The sequence below is a fragment of the Myotis daubentonii genome, chromosome 1 (assembly GCF_963259705.1).
Source record: "Myotis daubentonii chromosome 1, mMyoDau2.1, whole genome shotgun sequence".
In the NCBI taxonomy this organism is placed as follows: Eukaryota; Metazoa; Chordata; class Mammalia; order Chiroptera; family Vespertilionidae; genus Myotis; species Myotis daubentonii.
The window spans coordinates 129,159,350-129,180,932 of NC_081840.1; the positions used below are offsets into that span (position 1 = coordinate 129,159,350).

General features: G+C 47.1%; 1 protein-coding gene across 1 annotated transcript in view; it reads left to right on the forward strand.

Annotated features, from left to right (window-relative positions):
• LOC132234690 (cyclin-Y-like protein 1) overlaps window positions 1–21,583 on the forward strand; it is a 57,972-nt gene that overhangs the window by 22,242 nt on the left and 14,147 nt on the right. The window contains exons 2-6 of the mRNA XM_059695975.1: window positions 1,728–1,860; window positions 7,235–7,270; window positions 11,781–11,832; window positions 15,765–15,884; window positions 20,381–20,547. Coding sequence (XP_059551958.1) covers window positions 1,728–1,860; window positions 7,235–7,270; window positions 11,781–11,832; window positions 15,765–15,884; window positions 20,381–20,547 — 508 coding nt within the window. The remainder of the gene's footprint in view (window positions 1–1,727; window positions 1,861–7,234; window positions 7,271–11,780; window positions 11,833–15,764; window positions 15,885–20,380; window positions 20,548–21,583) is intronic.

Consider the following 21,583-nt stretch of genomic DNA (forward strand, 5'->3'; position numbering starts at 1 on the left):
CTCACTTTTTATGAGGGGGATGCCCTGGAAGCAGTTGATACCGTGTAACAAGTAGTAACTCAGGTGTGTGAGAGTAGAGAAAGGGAGCAGTTGTGTCATGTGGCTGCTGGCAGAGGTGTCCTGGAGGTAGATGGGAAGTGGGATTAACCTTACAGAGAAAAAGTGGAAGAAAAAGGCCTTGTAGTCAGAGAGAGCATCTGAGTGCGGCAGGGTCCTGATAAGTATCTTGTAGCTCAGGGAATCTATATATATCAAAGCCTAAGCAACCGAACGAACGGTAGCTATGACCACCAGGGGGCAGACATTCAATGCAGGAGCTGCCCCCTGGTGGTCAGTGTGCTTCCACAGCCAACCTCCCAGAAACCCTCCCCCCACCGGCCAGCCAGCCTGATGGCCCCAATGGCATAGCCAATCTCCTGCAGTCTCTCCCCTGGGCCTGGCAACCTCCCACAGCCCCTCCCCTTGGGCGACTGGCCAACCCTTTGCAGCACCTCCCCCTGACCAGCCAACTTTCCATGGCTGTTCCCCAAGGCCGGCCAACCAACTTCCCGTGTTTCCTCCCTCCAGCTGGCCCCAATGGTCCTGACTGCAACCTCCAATGACACCTCCCCCTGGTCAGCTGGCCCCAATGGCCCCGATCAGGCTGGCTGGCCAACCTTTCATGGCCCGTCCCCCTGCCAACCTCCCACAGCCCCAGTCAGCCCTTATTGAGGGACCCTACTCGTACATGAATTCGTGTATTGGATCTAGTTTATATATATAAAAGCCTAAGAGACCATTACAACCAGTCAACCAGTCGCTATGATGCCCACAGACCACCAGGGAGCAGACACTCAATGCAGGAGCTGCCCCTGGTGGTAAGTGTGCTCCCAAAGCCAACCTCCCACGGCCGGCCAACCTCCCATAGTCCCTCCCCCTGGCTGGTCGGCCCTGATCAGCCCGGATCAGGACTGGGCAAGGCGGCCCCAATCGGCCCTGATCGGCGGCCAGGCCAAGCAACCCCTACCTGTGCATAAATTTGTGCACCATGCCTCTAGCAGAATTCGTAATATCATGTTATGTACCGTATCATCTGAGGTTCTCTTTTGAGTAATGTAATAATGGTCTTATTTTAACATGAGGAGAGTGTTAAATTCTCAGAGGTGTTTGATCTATTTTTGGATGTGAGAGAATCTTAAAACAATACTTTTGAATTCTCAAGGTAAGGAAACTGAGTCCCAGAGAGAACTCTGGTCCCTAACTTGTGAGCCGCAGGCCAGCCCCAGCACACACACACACCTCTGCCTCAGATACATGTATTTTGTCACACTGTCTCCTGAACTAACATTTATTATTGGCTGCTATGTACTTCAATAAAATGCTCTTGCTTCAATATTATAGAAGGCAGTATGTCTTAATGTAGAAAATAAATAGTAGAAATAGAAATCTTGGCAGTTTTCATTTCTCAAGGAAAAAACACTAAAATCTTATTTTAAATATTTTAGATTGTTATAAAGGGAATTTATCATAGGTGTTTGCCAAGTTGGATTATAGGTAGTATGTCAAGGGCAGCATTTTATGACCCCTTCGTCAATTCGCATCGTTGGAAGTGAGAGCATGTAGTGGGTTTACCGTAGAGCTGCACATGGTATTGCACTGAAGCAGTTCCTAGAGTATGAGAACAATTGTAATGCTTAAGTGTTTGACATTTTAACCAAGGAAAAACACACTTTTATAGGTTTAACTTACTGTGATATTTTCTTCTGTTCCCCTTCCCATTCAGGTGTCTCCTGGTCACCTTAGGGAAAAGTACAGCTCCTGTGCTACACTATTTGTAGACAGCACTATTTCTCAGCCTGATTTGAAAGTCACCTTGCAGTGGTGAGTACAGATAGGGGACAGACCCCTTATCCTGCCCATATGTACTTTCATTTGATTGTCCTTTTCATTGCTCAGGTTAAAAAACTGGTGTCAATTATATATTGATTTCCACTTCCATTTTAATCTTAGAGTGAATGGAAGAAGGGAAACCCACTTAACAATTAAAAAATCCCCCCAAAGTGTTTACCTTTACTTGAGGCATTTCTGTTCCTGAGACATTGTTGAACACCATGAAAGGAGAGGTGTGTTTTACTGAATGTTTCTGGAATAAAGCATTTCTTCATGAGATACAGGCCCAAAACCATGTGTACTACCCTGAAAGCTGCTTTTGGAAGAAGGGACAGCTTGCCCCCTACTGGCACCAGAGTGTATCTGCAATTACAGTTCATTGGATTGTGTCAGATTTCCCCCATCATACTTTCTTTTTTCCTGCACTATTTCTATATTGAAATGCACTCTCCTTCCAGGAAAAATGCATCAAAGCAGTCTAAAGAAACAACTTTTCAAGATAATTTCCTTGAGGGTTATATTTGTTCAACTGAGGTTTTAATTTCATAGATGTATTAAATTTAGTTTTATATATATATATACTAGAGGCCCGGTGCACAAAAATTTGTGCACTCGGGGTTGGGAGAGGAGGTCCCTCAGCCTGGCCTGTGCCCTCTCACAGTCTGGGACCCATCAGGAGATAAGGACCTGCTGGTTTAGGCCTGCTCCCGGGTGGCAGAGGGCAGGCCTAATCCTAGGTGTAACCCCTGGTCGGGCTCAGAGCAGGGCCCATTGGGGAGTTGGGGCCCCGCCTCCTGTCATGCACAGAGCAGGGCGGATTGGGAGGTTGCGATGCCACCCCCAGTCATGCTCAGGGTAGGGCCGATTAGGGGGTTGGGGCACCACCCCCTGTCACACTCAAGGCAGGTCCATAGGGAGGTTGCAGCGCCACTCCTGTCATGCACAAAGCAGGGCCGATCAGACGGTTGGGGCTCCGCACCCTGTCACACTGATCCCGGTGCTGGGAAGCCTCACTGCTCCGCTGATCCCAGGGCCAGGACGCCTCTCGGCTCCCCTGATCCCTGGCCCGGAGGCCTCTCGGCTCCGCTGATCACCGGGGCCGGGAGGCCTCTCTACTCCGCTGATCACGGGGCCGGGAGGCCTCTGGACTCCGCTGATCACCGGGGCTGGGAGGCCTCTCGGCTGATCACCGGGCCGGGAGGCCTCTGGACTCCGCTGATCACTGGGGCTGGGAGGCCTCTGGACTCCGCTGATCACCGGGGCTGGGAGGCCTCTCGACTCCGCTGATCACTGGGGCCGGGAGGCCTCTGGACTCCGCTGATCACTGGGGCCGGGAGGCCTCTCGGCTCTGCTGATTACCGGGGCTGGGAGGCCTCTCCGCTCCGCTGATCACCGGGCCCGGGAGGCCTCTGGACTCCGCTGATCACCGGGGCCGGAAGGCCTCTCGACTCCGCTGATCACTGGGGCCGGGAGGCCTCTCGGCTCTGCTGATCGCGGGGCCTCCGACTCCGCTGATCACCGGGGCTGGGAGGCCTCTCAGCTCCGCTGATCACAGGGGCCAGGAGGCCTCTCGGCTGATCACCGGGCCTGGAGGCCTCTGGACTCCGCTGATCACCGGGGCCGGAAGGCCTCTCGACTCCGCTGATCACTGGGGCCGGGAGGCCTCTCGGCTCTGCTGATCGCGGGGCCTCCGACTCCGCTGATCACCGGGGCTGGGAGGCCTCTCAGCTCCGCTGATCACAGGGGCCAGGAGGCCTCTCGGCTGATCACCGGGCCTGGAGGCCTCTGGACTCCGCTGATCACCGGGGCTGGGAGGCCTCTCGACTCCGCTGATCACTGGGGCCGGGAGGCCTCTGGACTCCGCTGATCACTGGGGCCGGGAGGCCTCTCGGCTCTGCGGATTACCGGGGCTGGGAGGCCTCTCCGCTCCGCTGATCACCGGGCCCGGGAGGCCTCTGGACTCCGCTGATCACCGGGGCCGGAAGGCCTCTCGACTCCGCTGATCACTGGGGCTGGGAGGCCTCTCGGCTCTGCTGATCGCGGGGCCTCCGACTCCGCTGATCACCGGGGCTGGGAGGCCTCTCAGCTCCGCTGATCACAGGGGCCAGGAGGCCTCTCGGCTGATCACCGGGCCTGGAGGCCTCTGGACTCCGCTGATCACAGGGGCTGGGAGGCCTCTCGGCTCCGCTGATCACCGGGGCCGGGAGGCCTCTCGGCTCCGCTGATCACTGGGGCCGGGAGGCCTCTCGGCTCCGCTGATCGCGGGGCCTCGGACTCCGCTGATCACCGGGGCCGGCAGGCCTCTCGGCTCCGCTGATCACCGGGGCCGGGAGGCCTCTCGACTCCGCTGATCACCGGGGCCGGGAGGCCTCTCGACTCCGCTGATCACCGGGGCCGGGAGGCCTCTCGGCTCCGCTGATCACCGGGGCCGGGAGGCCTCTCGGCTCCGCTGATCACCGGGGCCGGGAGGCCTCTCGGCTACGCTGATCACCGGGGCCGGGAGGCCTCTCGGCTCCGCTGATCACCGGGGCCGGGAGGCCTCTCGGATCCGCTGATCACCGGGGCCGGGAGGCCTCTCGGATCCGCTGATCACCGGGGCCGGGAGGCCTCTCGGATCCGCTGATCACCGGGGCCGGGAGGCCTCTCGGATCTGCTGATCACTGGCCCTGAGGCCTCTCTGCCCTGCTGCTTCAGGGCTGTTTGGCTTCGCTCTGCTTGGAGCCTGAGTATGCAAATTAACCGCCATCTTTTAGCTTCTATAATTGAAACATTGTATCTTTTGGAGTTGTTGCTTCAGGAGCTCAGAGCCCTGCAGCTTCGGGGATCCTTGACTTTCTCCATCGCTGGGGCAACCAAGCCTCCTATTCTCAGCTGCCTGGCTGCCAGCCGCCATCTTGGCTGACAGTTAATTTGCATATCTCGCTGATTAGCCAATGAAAAAGGTATCGGTTGTACGCCAATTACCATTTTTCTCTTTTATTAGTATAGGATATGTATATATAAATATATATATATACGTATATATATATATATATATAAAGATATATAAACACATCTTCCATTCACTACATTATATCAATTCATATATAACAAAAGCAAAGCAAAAAATCATGAGGGAGGTGAAGTTTTGGAAACATAGTCACAGTCAGGTTTACGCTTAAGCAAACATAACAGTGTCATGATAATGAAAACTATTCATTAAAATCTGTGAGTTCATAGTCCACAATTGGAGATGCACTTTAAAAACACCCTAATATGAAACCTTCAAGCTTACTTAAGAGCAAATTAAAACCAAACTAGGATGTAGAGCTTCCTGAATCCCATTGTCGTTGTCCAAGGATCATTATTGGTGTCTCCCCAGGATGAGAGGGTTGACTTTCCAGAACACAGTTTGGGAAATTCTACCTGAAAATATTAAAATCCTCATTCCTAATTTTATTTTTCAGTCCTTAAACATAATTTAATTTTGTTTATATTGTACCAGCTTTTTGGGCAAATTAAATTCTCAGTAACTTCTATGTTAATTAAAAACAGCCAGTTCACAATCATAATAATGTAAGTTTCTTCTCTCATAACAACAGTTGAGATCAAATTGAGTTTCAGCAAAACTGGAGCCCGTCTCTCTCTAAAGTCCTGAGATTTGGCACCCAACTCACAATCACTGAGTCTTTTTCTTCAGTCTGGCCACTAAATCTGGGAGTAAAAAACCAGTCCTTTCTGGCTGCATTTCATAGCTTCTTTTAAATTAGATGATTCTGGTGTTACAATATATAATTCAAGAGTTGTTTTGAAGATTAGCCTTACTCAGACAAGTGGGTGTTACGCTTTTTTTCCTCCAAATTCATCTAATTTTTGAAAGTACAGTAAATTTTCATTTCCTCTTATCAAGTTTTGAAAATGATCATTTAGTACATTTACTGTTGGTAAAATAAAAGTTTAGAGAGAATATTAATAGAGCTCATTGGCTTTTAGGAATGGTTCTGAAAAAATGTTTATTGTGGGGTGGTAGTGCATTGTTCTCAATGGGATGGGTGAGCCTTATTAGAATCACTTATGCAATTTTATCTAAATGTGTCTCTCAACACATGCGTTCCATTTCTCCTTCCCTAACACACACTGTCACTCTCACAAGCCTTCTGATAAGCTGAGGAGGGATGGAAGGCATTTTTATATGGAGAAAAGCATCTGGGATGATTTTGATTTTAACTCTAATTCATGTGTTCTCAAACTTTGCTACACTTTGTCATCACCCGAGACGCTTCCAAAGTTAACCAATGCCGGTTAAATCAGAGCATCTCAAGGTGGAAGAAGGCAGTTTGCAAAACTCCTCTGATGATCCCAGTGCACAGCCAAGCTTGGGAACCACACTGCCTGGTTAGAGGGTAGAAGAAGGAGAAACTGCTTCTCACTCTTGGTGGGACCTTGTCAGTTTTAAGCCTTGGTTACTTTCTCTGAAAAATGGGTTGTTGAGTTAAATATCATCACAAGTTCATTGGTTCCTTTCAGCTTATATCTTCAAATTCTATGATTTTAAAATCATTTTGAAGATGAAACTGTTTGAAGCACTATAGAAGTGCCCATTTTTGATGCTAACAATGCTACAGGCCTTTTTACAACTGCTAATATTCTATAACCTAGCTATCAAATTCAGATTTGCTTTTCCTCAATTATTTGGAGCTTCATTTTTGACATTTGGGGCAAAGAGAAAAAGCGTATAACTTGATCTACAGCACTTTTTTGTTTCATTTTACACAGCATCTGGGAATAACATAGGGATATAGTAACTTACTCAGTATATGAGGACTTACATCTGCTCATTAAAATTTTATTTAAACTAATTTGGAGATAAATGTTTTTAATACTACACTGTGTATAATTTTAGTGCATTGTATTCTTATATTTGCCATTAAATTTTCTTAACAATTATGTAAAAGTGACCTTAAATGATTCTCTTTGGTATAGAGCATTTTATTTAACTTTAGGGGAAGAAGGAAAATAGGTGGGCAGGTGGAAAAACTACTGTGGCTTAAATTTAAGCATGTGTACAAGTAGATCTAACTTGTACAGGATGAAAGGTTCTCTGAGTAGAAAGGCAAAAGATAAGGCAAGAGTGTAATAACTTATATGTTATAATAATCACCCAAAACATGTCTTCTAACAGCATATTCCTTAGCATTTTGGTTTTCCTAATTTTAGTAACTGACAAAGAAACTACCACAAGGCAGAAAGTGCTTAGGCGGTACTTTCTGAATGAGAATCTCATGGCCACTGGGCAGCTGGGATGGTCTTCCCCCACCACACCCCTTTTAAAACCTGTCTTCAGACCTGACATAAATTCAATTATTACTTTTTCTTTTCTCCACAGCCTGGCACTAGCAATATATTACCACATAAAGAACAGGTGAGTTTTAAAACCAGTCTTGTTATTCTAGCTAATAAACTTACAAGATATAAAGTTAGTGTTAGATTTTAACTATAGATATTATTGGAGTAAGCTATAGTGCTTTTATTACATTGTTGAAGCGAACCATTTGTTTTTGTCTTAGGACTCCTCATGCTTATGTTATTGAGGATCCCAAAGAAAATTTGTTTATGTGGGTTATATTGATATTTACTGTATTAGAAATTAAAATTGAGAGTTTAAAAATGAATCCCTTGTATGTTGAAACATGGTTTTTATAGCACTGTTGAAATTTTGAGCAGGATGCTGCTTTGTTGTGGCAGATTGCCCTGTGTGTTACAGGATGTTTACAGCTTCCCCTGCCTCTCCTCACTAGATGCCATTAGCACCATCTTCCCAGGCCCCATTTTGACAACAAAAAATGTACCTACCATGGCCGAATGTTTCCTGGGGGCAGAAACACCCCTGATAGCGAGCCATAATGTTAACATAATTCTTTATAAAAGAGAATCATTTTCCACAATAAATTGGTCGGATGGAAATTGTGTCACTTATTTACATTTTGCAAATCTCTTTATGTCTGGTTCAACAGAAGACAGCTGATTCTCATTTACACCCTGTCTTCAATTGTTAGTAATTACCTCAGTCATCTCAATAATTTGTTTTGAATAAACAATATGAAGACCCAGCCTCATGTATCTTTATGGCTAGAAAAGTTTGTATTTTCAAAGCCTTCAGATAATTTTGGATATTCTTTGATACTATACCAGAAGTCCACAGAAGCTGTCTTCTGAAATTAGTTACAATGGAATTTTAAATCCTATCCTTGAACTTGTACTAAGGTCTCTGTTAAATTAGTACCCCTGCATACATCTTCTATGCTAAATGAATCTCTTAAATTGTAAGTAATTTTCTAATAACATTGTGCATTGGTCATTTGGAAAGTATCGGCTCACATTTCTTTATACAGTATCAAAACACACTTTTGTTAGGTAGCATCACATAACCACCAGTCTTCCCAGAAAAACCTTTAGTTATTGAAAAACTGTTAGGTCACAAAAAGGGTACAAGTTTTCCCCAATCTTGATTTTGAGCTTGATAGCTGGAACTGTGCAATTGGCAAGAAATGTACAAGTTATATTCCTGGAAGTGACAGACTCACTTTTCAGTCTTGAGTGAATGACTCTTGTATTATCAAATAAAAATATTATTCTCTGAAAACAGTAGAGCATTCATCTCACAACTAATTCCAAGTGCTTTTCGTTAACAACCACATTTCAGTAGGCAGAAGTGCTTAATGCATACTTCCCCTTGCAGCGTTTCTCAACCTGTGAGTCACGACCCCTTTGGCGGTTGAACGATCCTTTCACAGGGGTCGCCTAAGACCATCCTGCTATCAGATATTTACAATACGATTCATAACAGTAGCAACATTACAGTTACGAAGTAGGAACGAAAATAATTTTATGGTTGGGTCACAACATGAGGAACTGTATTTAAAGGGCCAGAAGGTTGAGAACCACTGTAGAGTATAAAAAGAAGATTCAGAGAAAAAAAAAAAATCCGACCAAGATGGTGGCATAGGTTAACGCCGGAGTTTGCTGCTTTGAACAACTACTTCAAAAGTGAAACCAAAAAACGGAAGGGACATCACCCAGAACCACAGGAACGCTGGCTGAGTGGAAGTCCTACAACTAGGAGGAAAGAGAAACGCACACGGACACTCAGAGGAGGCGCAGTGCTGAAGTCAAATTCTGAGGTGCGGAGTGCTCGGAGCAGGCTGGCGGCGGAGGGTGCGGTTGGCGTTTTCAATCGGGAGGGAGTCGCAGACTCTGAGCTCCAGATCCGGGTGAGTCTTTAGGGACCCAGACTCAAACGGGAGAAGCGGGACTGTCTGGCTTTGGTCAGAGCGAGTGCAGCTTTCTCTCCAAGCTCTGCAGCGGGTGCTGGGACTCAGAGAGGCAGAGCCCCTGGGGACAGGACTGAGAGCCGCCATAACTGCTCTCTCCGGCCCACCCTGTTGATCCTGTGCGACCTGCCCCGCCCAAGCCCTGCACAGAGGCATTTGCCGAATAGCCTCAGGCAAAGGCTAGATTGGCACCTCCCTAGAGGACAGAAGTTCTCTCCCTGCTGACACAGCTGATTCTCATAGCCACTTGGCCTGGAGGTCAAACCCTCCCTCGAATTAGCTACAACAATCAAGATTCAACTATAAGACTGCGAACAAAGACCACTAGGGGGTGCACCAAGGAAGCATAACAAAATGCGGAGACAAAGAAACAGGACAAAATTGTCAATGGAAGATATAGAGTTCAGAACCACACTTTTAAGGTCTCTCAAGAACTGTTTAGAAGCTGCCGATAAACTTAATGAGATCTACACGAAAACTAATAAGACCCTCGATCTTATATTGGGGAACCAACTAGAAATTAAGCATACACGGACTGAAATAACGAATATTATACAGACGCCCGACAGCAGACCAGAGGAGCGCAAGAATCAAGTCAATGATTTGAAATGCGAGGAAGCAAAAAACATCCAACCGGAAAAGCAAAATGAAAAAAGAATCCAAAAATGCGAGGATAATGTAAGGAGCCTCTGGGACAGCTTCAAGCGTACCAACATCAGAATTATAGGGGTGCCAGAAGATGAGAGAGAGCAAGATATTGAAAACCTATTTGAAGAAATAATGACAGAAAACTTCCCCCACCTGGTGAAAGAAATGGACTTACAGGTCCAAGAAGCGCGGAGAACCCCAAACAAAAGGAATCCAAAGAGGACCACACCAAGACACATCATAATTAAAATGCCAAGAGCAAAAGATAAAGAGAGAATCTTAAAAACAGCAAGAGAAAGAAACTCAGTTACCTACAAGGGAATACCCATACGACTGTCAGCTGATTTCTCAACAGAAACTTTGCAGGCCAGAAGGGAGTGGCAAGAAATATTCAAAGTGATGAATGCCAAGAACCTACAACCAAGATTACTTTATCCAGCAAAGCTATCATTCAGAATTGAAGGTCAGATAAAGAGCTTCACAGATAAGGAAAAGCTAAAGGAGTTCATCACCACCAAACCAGGATTATATGAAATGCTGAAAGGTATCCTTTAAGAAGAGGAAGAGGAAGAAAAAGGTAAAGATACAAATTATGAACAACAAATATGCATCTATCAACAAGTGAATCTAAGAATCAAGTGAATAAATAATCTGATGAACAGAATGAACTGTTGATTATAATAGAATCAGGGACATAGAAAGGGAATGGACTGACTATTCTTGGGGGGAGAAGGGGTGTGGGAGATGTGGGAAGAGACTGGACAAAAATCGTGCACCTATGGATGAGGACAGTGGGTGGGGAGTGAGGACGGAGGGTGGGGCGGGAACTGGGAGGAGGGGAGTTATGGGGGGAAAAAAAGAGGAACAAATGTAATAATCTGAACAATAAAGATTTAATTAAAAAAAATAAAAAAAATAAAAAGAAGATTCAACTTTAAATAACATTATTCATTGTCACTGCTTTATCAAAGATGTGCTTAAGTAAAGCATGTTTCTTGTCAACAAGTGGCAGTGAAGAATAGAATGACTGCAGGCGCAGGTTGGGACCCCTCCCTTGATTCTTGCTCAGAAACCAGTTTTACTGACTTTGGCTTTTATCCAGTCATTGCAAATGTCAGTGTAAATGCAGGCAGTGCCTCAATATTTCTATACAAACAGTTTTGGCCTCATGGGTCTCCTGAAAATGGTCTAGTGGAACCACTGAAGCCTGCAAAACACACTTGGAGAACCGCCGTGTAAATGAGCAGAGTGCAGTAGTGTGGAAAATTAAACCTAAAGGATCCCAGAAGACTGGTTTCCCTCACTCGGTTGGAGCATTGTCTTGTACACCAAAGGGTGGCAGGTTTGATTCCAAGTTAGGGCAGCACATACCTAGGTTGTAGGTTCAATTCTGTAAGGCCACATAGCTAGTTTTCCAGTTCCATGTATAGGAGGCAGCCAATCCATTTTCCCCCCCTCAAATCAATAGAGTGGTCACTTTTAAAATACAAAGGCAAACTTTAAACTCCGATTATTGTAAAGAATGAAGAAGAAATATATAATAAGAATATAATATAGGAAACTAGTAAGAGAAAAAAACAGTGAAAAAAAACAGGAATCTCATTCTCACATGAAGAATTGCCCACTACTACTGCTTTGTAAAATGTTCCTGTGTCTGCCAGTGAGAGGTTAGAGGACTGGCCATCGATTTGGTTGCCTAGCATTGCCTATTAGGGAGGGTCAATGCTTATAAAGGCAGCTCTGGCAGGTCATTGTAGAAAAACTTTCACAGAATTTGATGTGCTGAGTAAAAAGAGGTCAGAAAATTCCTACAGGATCTAAGAGAAGAATTTGTAAAAGGACTTTCTTTGTTGAAGGTTAAGCTCCCTCCACCCCTCTCTACTCCCAGCAGATGTGTAGCTAACATGACAATTCCTGGATTAGTTTTTTTTCAATCACGTTCTTATTTTCTAGAAATACAAATAGATCCAAGGACATTTTTGATGAGAGACTCCATCCTGTCACAGTAAGTGCCAGTTGTATTGAGGTTGTCTTTTTCTCTCAGACAGTTGCGTTTATTCCACGCTGATTTGCTTCAAAAGAAATCACTAGTAAAAAATTACTTTCTCCAGCTTGGTGTTAACATTACCTTCCTTTAAGTTTTCTTCCCCACGCCATGTTGTATCTAATTATTTTACAAAAGGAATCCTATACTAATAAAAGAGAAAAATGGTAATTGGCGTACAACCGATACCTTTTTCATTGGCTAATCAGTGAGATATGCAAATTAACTGTCAGCCAAGATGGCGGCTGGCAGCCAGGCAGCTGAGAATAGGAGGCTTGGTTGCCCCAGCGATGGAGAAAGTCAAGGATCCCCGCAGCTGCAGGGCTCTGAGCTCCTGAAGCAACAACTCCAAAAGATACAATGTTTCAATTATAGAAGCTAAAAGATGGCGGTTAATTTGCATACTCAGGCTCCAAGCAGAGCGAAGCCAAACAGCCCTGAAGCAGCAGGGCAGAGAGGCCTCCCGGCCCCGGTGATCAGCGTAGCCCAGAGGCCTCCCGGCCCCGGTGATCAGCGGAGCCGAGAGGCCTCCCGGCCCCGGTGATCAGCGGAGCCGAGAGGCCTCCCGGCCCCGGTGATCAGCGGAGTCGAGAGGCCTCCCGGCCCCGGTGATCAGCGGAGCTGAGAGGCCTCCCGGCCCCGGTGATCAGTGGAGTCGGAGGCCCTGCGATCAGCAGAGCCGAGAGGCCTCCCGGCCCCGGTGATCAGCGGAGCCGAGAGGCCTCCCGGCCCCTGTGATCAGCGGAGTCCAGAGGCCTCCCGGCCCGGTGATCAGCCGAGAGGCCTCCCAGCCCCGGTGATCAGCGGAGTCCAGAGGCCTCCCGGCCCTGGTGATCAGCGGAGTCCATAGGCCTCCCAGCCCCGGTGATCAGCGGAGCCGAGAGGCCTCCGGGCCAGGGATCAGGGAAGCCGAGAGGCGTCCTGGCCCTGGGATCAGCGGAGCAGGGAGGCTTCCCAGCCCCAGGATCAGTGTGACAGGGTGCGGAGCCCCAACCCTCTGATCGGCCCTGCTCTGTGCATGACAGGAGTGGCGCTGCAACCTCCCTATGGACCCTGCCTTGAGTGTGCCAGGAGGTGGTGCCCCAACCCCCCAATCAGCCCTACCCTGAGCATGACTGAGGGTTGCATCGCAACCTCCCAATCCGCCCTGCTCTGTGCATGAGAGGAGGCGGGGCCCCAACTCCCCAATGGGCCCTGCTCTGAGCCCGACCAGGGGTTACACCTAGGATTAGGCCTGCCCTCTGCCACCCGGGAGCAGGCCTAAACCAGCAGGTCCTTATCTCCTGATGGGTCCCAGACTGTGAGAGGGCACAGGCCAGGCTGAGGGACCTCCTCTCCCAACCCCGAGTGCACAAATTTTTGTGCACCGGGCCTCTAGTCTATATATATAAAAGCATAAGCGACTGTCTAACTGGTAGCTATGGCGCGCACTGACCATCAGGGGTCAGACACTCAATGCAGAAGCTACTGAGCTGCTGTGACTTGGGAGCTGTGGTTCTCAGGTGATGCACCCGGAACCAGAGAGGAGGGAGCCAATTCTGGGGTGTGTAACCTGAGAACTGCCCTCTTGCAATCCGGGACCCTTTGGGGGATGTCGGAGAGCGGTTTCAGCCTGATCCCTGCAGGCCAGACCAGGGGACCCCCATCTGTGCACGAATCTGTGCATCAGACCTCTAGTGTTATATAAGAAACTAGAGACCCAGTGCACAACATTCGTGTACTGGGGTGAGAGGTGCCTCAGCCTGACCTGCACCCTTTCTCAGTCCGGGAGCCCTCGAGGGATGTTGGAGAGCTGGTTTTGGCCTGATCCCCGTAGGCCAGGCCGAGGGACCCCACCTGTGCACAAATCCGTGCACCAGGCCTCTAGTTTATAATAATAAAAGTGTAATATGCAAATCGACCAAAAAACAGAACAGCAGAATGACCTTCCAGATGAACTTCGGATGACCATGCTATGACACACACTGGCGCCAGGCTTGCCAAGGTGGGTGCAATGTGATTGGTCAGGGGGCCCTGCCATCACCCCACGATCACCCTACAGAGGGAGGTCAAGGCCCCAAAGAGGGAGACCCATACCTCTGGCTGGCGGGGCGATCGATCGGGTGGGCGGGGGAGCTCTGTGATCGCCCCAATGAGGGAGGCCCGGGCCATCCTCTGTGTGGTGACCGTTTGTGGAGCCCCAGCTGTGTGGGCAGAGCCCCACACCTAATTGTCCTAAAGAGGAAGACCCAGGCTACCCCTACAGACAGCACTGTCATGCGTGGGCAGGGCCACCCTCTGCAGGGTGATTGATCTGGGGGCCCCCGCAATCAATCAACCCACAGAGGGAGGCCCAGCCCACTGGCTAACAATGTGGTGGTGGGTGTGCAGGGCCAGCCAGTGATCACCCCACAGAGGGAAATCCCAGGCCAGCCAATGATCGCACCCCATGTCTGTCCCCCGCAGAGGGAGATGACCAGTGATGGGGTAGGGGTTGGCAGGGCCACACCAATGGCAAGCAGTGGCAGCAGTGGGGGCACGGCCAGCTGCCAGTAGGCAGGGGAAGGAAAGCCCCAATAGGCCCTGATCACCATTCAAGCCTAGGAACCCTACCCGAGGGGTCCCAGATTGTGAGAGTGCACAGGCTGAGGGCCACCCACCCTTGCATGGATTTTGTGCACTGAGCCTCTAGTGTTATATAAGAAACTAGAGGCCAGGTGCGCGACATTCATGTACTGGGGGTGGGAGATCCCTCAGCCCAGTCTGTGCCATTTTGCAGTCTAGGAGCCCTTAGGGGATGTCTGACTGATGGCTTACATCCTTAGCACTGCCGCGGAGGCGGGAGAAGCTCCTGCCACAGCCACTGTGCTCGCCAGCCATCAGCCTGGCTTCTAGCTGAGCAGCACTCCCCCTGTGGGAGCACACTGACCACGAGAGGGCAGCTCCTGTGTTGAGGCTCTGCCCCTTGGTGGTCAGTGCGCATCATAGCGACCAATTGTTCCGCCATTCGGTCTATTTGCTTATTACCTTTTTTTTTTATAAATACTTTTTTTAAAAAAATATATTTTATTGATTTTTTACAGAGAGAGAGGGAGAGAGATAGAGAGTTAGAAACATCGATGAGAGAGAAACATCGATCAGCTGCCTCCTGCACATCTCCTACTGGGGATGTGCCTGCAACCCAGGTACATGCCCTTCACCGGAATCGAACCTGGGACCCTTCAGTCCGCATGCTGACGCTCTATCCACTGAGCCAAACCGGTTTCGGCTGCTTATTACCTTTTTATTCTATAGGATATGTCAGTAAGAACTGAGTTTCAGCCTTGTATAATTAGTGAGCTATAGTGGGTCAACATGCCTGAAAAACAAAAAAATGTATATTTTTAAAAGAAAATTTTCAAGAGCATCAAGCAATATGAATATTTGTACATAAACCTTATTAGATATGTCAGAATCTCTAGAATAAAATTAAACCACTATTTAAATATTGAATTAATTAGAATGACAAAAATTTTCAAATGTCTTCAGATATGCTCTATAACAATATGTGGCTGGTGAGCACTGTACACACAGCACAGCCTTAGAGACCGATGGTTACATTCTCAAAGTTGATTGCAGAGAAGTATGACATGACGACCAACAAGTCTTTGGAGCCTAAAAATAGTTCACATTTAGACAGAATATTGTAGGTGAAGGTGGAAAGGAATATATAAATTTTCTGAGGTTGTGCCTGTATTTATCTTTAATGAGTGTCAATATTCAGTCACTGTTTTTTAAGGTCCCATTATTTATATTTAAAAGGCTAAAAGACATGTCACCCGATCAAAATTATTTTAAGCGGCACATGGGCACAAGTGGAACATGGTTGTTACAAAAGTTCTTAATATTTTTCTTCAATGGGTACTTTCTTTCAGGAAGAAAAGGTTCCTGAGGAATTCTTTCATCATAATCCTGATCCCGAATCAATTTACAGATTTATTCGACCTTTTTTCATTGCCTATAAGGCAACAGGAGGATATGCCATAACAACATTGGTAAGATAGTTCTTCTTTCAGAACTTTATTAAGGGAAACCTATCAAAGGATGTAAAGTTCACACATTTGAGCTTAATAATCACTGTGATTTAAAATGTCCTTCCTTTTCTTACCACAAAGCGATTGCTCTCAAAGGCAGCAGGAGGGAGAGGTTTCCAATTTCTCCCTCCAGACCTCAGGAGACATAGGCACACCAATGCACAAAACGCACGCATACAAGGTGTGCTGATGGGGCAGGATGGGGGCAATAACAGAACCTTCTGGGCCCCAGGCAGTGACAGGTTCAGTGTAGGTCTAAGGTGAGTCGCAGGCTGCATTCCCCGCGCAGTTGTAATGTGTGTCCTGATGGAGAACTAGAGCCCTAAGTTCTCTGTTCCTTGGATGATGGGTGTTCATCCGTCCTTTCTGTCCTCTTGTGCCTGCCTGTGATGTTTCCAGGATTCTAGTGCCAGTAGGACCTGAAAGGGCTTTGCTGGTTGTCTGCTCAGCTACAGCTGTGTAAGGGCCTGTGTGTCATTCATCCAGGATTCCTGTGGAAAGAGTGTGTCATTTGGAATGAGTGGTCCATTCTAGTGAGAAGGAATGGGGATTGTATCACTCCTCCCTCGGACAATCCTAAAGGGGAATGTCTCCTGCTTGGTCCGAGGGAAGAGTACTTAGTGCAGTGCCTCCTCCTTCAGTGTTCAGTCAGAATTTTGGAGAGGCAGCCTGTGCTTCTGAATAGAGACCCATCAGTGGGCACTGGACCAGACGCAGTCCTTTCCATGGAGCTGCCAGCCATCTGGAGTGCTGAGCACAGCTGATCAAAGGCGGGAGTGGTGCTCCCACCTGAAGAGCTAGGGAACTCAGCAAGGAGAGCATCTGGGGTAGAAGAGGGGGATTCCTTTTCAAACACATTAAGATGATGCACCTGTGAGACAGAGGGGCATCTCTAGAGATCATCCTACTATATAAAAACCCTGGGTCCGTCACAACCGGAGGTTCAGCCAACCGGAAGTCAGTCCTGCAGTCAGCACTGGGTGGCCATGGTGACCCAGCACTGACTGCTGCAGCTGCAGGCACGATGACCCAGCACAGACTGCTGAGGGGACTGCAAACTAGGCCCAGAAAGAGGCCTGAAGAGAGAAGCAGGGTCTGATCCATAGCCTGTGTGGCAGCTGTTGATCAACACTTGCCTCTCTCTTTCTCCCCAAGCCAGGCCAGCAGCAGCCCCTCCATTTCTCTCCAGGCCTCCACCAGAGCTGCTGATCAGTGCCGCCCTTCTGATCAGGCTCTGTTGATAGGCTCAGAGACTCTGACTGGCATAGAAACTGACCAGTCAGAACCAAATCTGGGTGAAGTGTGAGGAGCCAATGGCTGCCTAGGAAGCAGAGCTTTTGATGCTGATTGGCATAGAAAGAGACTAGTCAGAACCAAATTGGCCAGCAGAGGAGGGCAGTTGGGGGAGAGATCAGGCAGGCAGGCAGAGGCAGTTAGGGGCGATCAGGCAGGCAGGCAGAGGCAGTTAGGGGCAATCAGGCAGGTAGGCAGGTGAGCAGTTAGGAGCCAGCAGTTCCAGATTGTGAGAGAGATGTCAGACTGCCAGTTTAGGCCCATGGGGTTGGGCCTAATCTGGCAGTTGGACATCCCCCAAGGGGTTCCCGATTGGAGAGGGTGTAGGTTGGGCTGAGGGAACACCCCACTCCATGCACGAATTTGATGCACCAGGCCACGCGTTTGAATATGTGGAATTAGAGCATGAATCTGAGCTACTGGCAGGGAATTAGTATTAGCTATTCCAGTACCGAGAAAACGTGTGAATAAAAAGTGCATGGAAGATAGAAGAATAACAAGAGCAGGTATTTAGTGGATATTTATGGAAGGAGCAACTACTTGGCAGCATTGAGCACTTTGACCTCACTCTCTTTCTGGAACCTCGCATAACTTCCTTTTATTTTCTTGTTTCCCCCTGTTTTTGATAACACCCTAAGCTATGCCTGATGATTTCTCCTTCAGAGCTGAGTCCTTACAGACCTAAGTGCAGAGGATAGAGGAGAGACATGGTTGAATAAAGTGTTTGCTTTTATGGAGCTTCTGCCCTAGTGAGGAAGATATAAATATTTCTTTAACTGAGTGTTGTTAAAAGGTGAATATCTCAGGTAGTAGTAAATATCACGAAGGTACAGCAGGATGACGTGATATCATGCTGAGAGGGGCTTGCTACTTTAGAGAGGTGATCAAGAAGAGCCTCTGTAAGAGATGGCATCTGACCCTGGCCTGACTGAACTGAGGAAGATGAGGAGCTCTGGCGTTATGTGCAGAGGGAACAAGTGCCAGCCTCTGAGACGGGAACTTATACTTGGTATTTGAGTATGGCCAGTGTGGTCAGAGTGTGGAATGAGGGAAAGAATGTAGGGCATGAGGACCTAGAAGGGCAAGTGCTACCTGATTGGGCCTTGCAGCTTGCAGGCCATGGGAGGAAGTGACATTTTGATTTGTTTGGTGGAAACCCTTTGGCAGAGTTGAGCAGGGTGGGGAAGTGCTCTTGATTACAAAAGCTATCCTGGCTGCTTTGGGGAAAATGACTGTAGCTGGGAGACAGAGTGGAGGCTGAGAATTCAGGGGCAATAACAGTGACATGAGTGAGAAGTGACAAATAGACTAGGAAGCAGTCTCACTGTCAGTGACAGGCAGAGATAAGAAGAGTTGCTAACAGATTGCAGCAGGTCAACTCAATTGGACGTCTTTGGACAAGCACCTAGGCAAATGGCAGTGCCCCACATGACATTAGGGAATGCGTGGGGAGTGGGGAGCTGGGGTGAAGAGCTCTGGTTTGTATGTGCAAACGCACCGATGACCTTAGCAGTAGTAGTTTCAGTCGAGTGACAGTGCCAGGGGCAGACTGCAGTGGGTGAAGGAGAGAGTGGGAGATGAGAAGCAGCTTCAGGGCATTCACTGTAAGCAAACAGAGAGGAGCAGTCTAGGGATTGTGGGGGGTGGGATGGGTGTCACATAAATACATTCATATTGGGGAGAATCTCTGGCCCAGGAAAGTGTTCAAGAAGAGGTAATTGTGGGAGGTGTTCTTCAGAAGTGGGATGGGATTGACTTCAGTGCTAGAAGAGTTTCAGTGAGAAGAGAAATCTCAATTCTACTGACACAGGAGGGCAAGTGGTATAAATGAATGAGTAATGGCACATTCTAGATCTGCAGAAGAGATGAAGGAAAGTTGAGTGATTTCCAATGTTGTATATGTCTCTAATTAATTATTCCCAGAAAGTTGACAGTTGAACCTTGTAAGGAGGTTCATTCATAGGATATCTGGGAACATTTAGCTTTGGAAGATTGGTGCAAACTTTCACTAATAACACATAATGTTCAATAACCTTTTGCTTTCCAAAATACAGTTGGGTGTTAACACCTTTGGTGAATGTGAGCTGTCAATCTGACAACCTCGGACAGTAAACATACTCTTCTTCAAAGAACCCTTTGACGAAACAGCAAATCACAGCTTGCCTCTATAATCTTTGCTTAGCTGTTAACTTCACCCAGTTCTTTGTAGAATAGACATGTAATACATGTGAAGAAATCATGAGATCTCACCAGCTATCTGGCAGGTTTAGAGGAGAACCAGGGAGATAGAGACCGGCAGCTCTGCTACCACCTGAAACCAACAGAACTGACCAAGCTTCGGGTTGTGGAAGACAGACATGGATTTCACAGAATTATGATGGAGATGTGAGGCTTAGGGGATATGAAATGACTATCCTTGGTGTGCGTCTGTGTTTCTTACAAAGGCACTAAGTCCAGGAATACCTGACAGTTGTGGAGACCTGCCTCAGACACACCTGTTTGCACTGCCTGTGCTGCTGCACCACACAGCAGCCACTGGGGGGCTGTCTTTAAAAAAATTTTTTTTAATCCTCACCAGAGGATATTTTATCCATTGATTTTCAGAGAAAGTAGAAAAGAAAGGGGAGGAGAGGAGAAAGAGAGTATCATCAGTATGAGAGAGAGACATCTATTGATTGCCTCCCGCATGAGTCCTGACTGGGGCCAAGAGTGGAACCAGCGAGTCTATGGTGAGCAGGCTGGAAATTCACATGGGAAAGTAGGCAGTAGAAGTGTCTGATTTGCAACTGTTTCTTGGCCTCTGGCTCTGACTGGCCAAGCAGTCTCTCTAGAACATGGGTGGGCAAACTTTTTGACTCGAGGGCCACAATGGGTTCTTAAACTGGACCGGAGGGCCGGAACAAAAGCATGGATGGAGTGTTTGTGTGAACTAATATACATTCAAAGTAAACGTCATTACATAAAAGGGTACGGTATTTTCTTTTTTTAGTTTTATTCATTTCAAAAGGGCCAGATCCGGCCCGCGGGCCATAGTTTGCCCACGGCTGCTCTAGAAGCTAAGAATAAAAGGCATGGCAAAAACTGATGAAATCTATCATTCCTGAAAGTTCTTATCACAGAACTTAAACTGAACTAGAATCAAAAACCAGTGTTCTACTTTGCAGGTTTACATAGAAAGACTTTTATCTTATGCTGAAATCGACATTTGCCCATCTAACTGGAAACGCATTGTTTTGGGAGCGATTATTCTGACATACAAGTATCTGCACGATCAGATTATGTGGACTTTTCACTTCGTCCCATTGCTAAAGGGCATTACAATCAAGGACTTGTGAGTTTGCAAGATTTTGATGAAGTTTCTAACCATTTTCGAATACCTTATTTGCCCCCATAAAGTTTACAAAATAAGAAATATTTTGAAAGGTTACATTGTGCAGAGGACTGAACTAGGCATAAAATTACATACATTTTTCTATCCATATTTGCTTTGACATTTCATACTCCTCATTAATTAGTATGTCTTCATGTGTTATTATTGTAATAATCTGTGTGATGATTTGGTATATTTCTCTGGTAGCAAACTTTGTAGAAACTCACATCCAAAAACAACAGTAATGTTAATACCTTCATGGCTTTCTTAACGCTGTCTACCAGTTCAGGTCTTTTATTCCCCCCTTTTAAAAATTTCATTTATTTTCAATAAGAGTTTACATTCAATATCTATATATAAATAAAAGCCTAAGCGACTGGCTGCCCAGCCAGTAGTTATGATGTGCACTGGCCACCAGAGGCAGACGCTTAACGCAGAAGTGAAAACCATAGGCGTGGGAACATGGAACAGACTGATGAATCTCAGAGAGAATGGGGGAGGGCGAAGGGCAGGAAGAGATTAACCAAAGATCTTATATACATACTAGAGGCCCAGTGCACAGATTCATGCACTGGTGGGGTCCCTCGGCCTGTCCTGCAGGGATTAGGCCAAAACTGGCTCTCTGACATCCCCCGAGGGGTCCTGGATTGTGTAAGAACACAAATCTGTGCACAGGGCTTCTAGTTATTTTATATGAGTCTCGGGTGTGCAGCATAATGGTTAGAAAATCATGTGCTTTGCAAAGAGTTTTCCCCAGTATTTTTAGTACTGACCTGACAGTATGCATAGTTACTGCAGTATTATTGACTCTCTTTCCTATGGTGTAATTTATATCCCCATAACTGCATTGTAATTGCCAGTCTGTACTTCTCAATTTCTTCACCTTCTTCACCCAGCCCTCCCACCCCCCAAACCTCTTCTCCTCTGGCAACCATCCAAATGTTCCCTTTACCTCTTAGTCTGCTTCTATTTTGTTTGATCATTTATATTGCCTTTT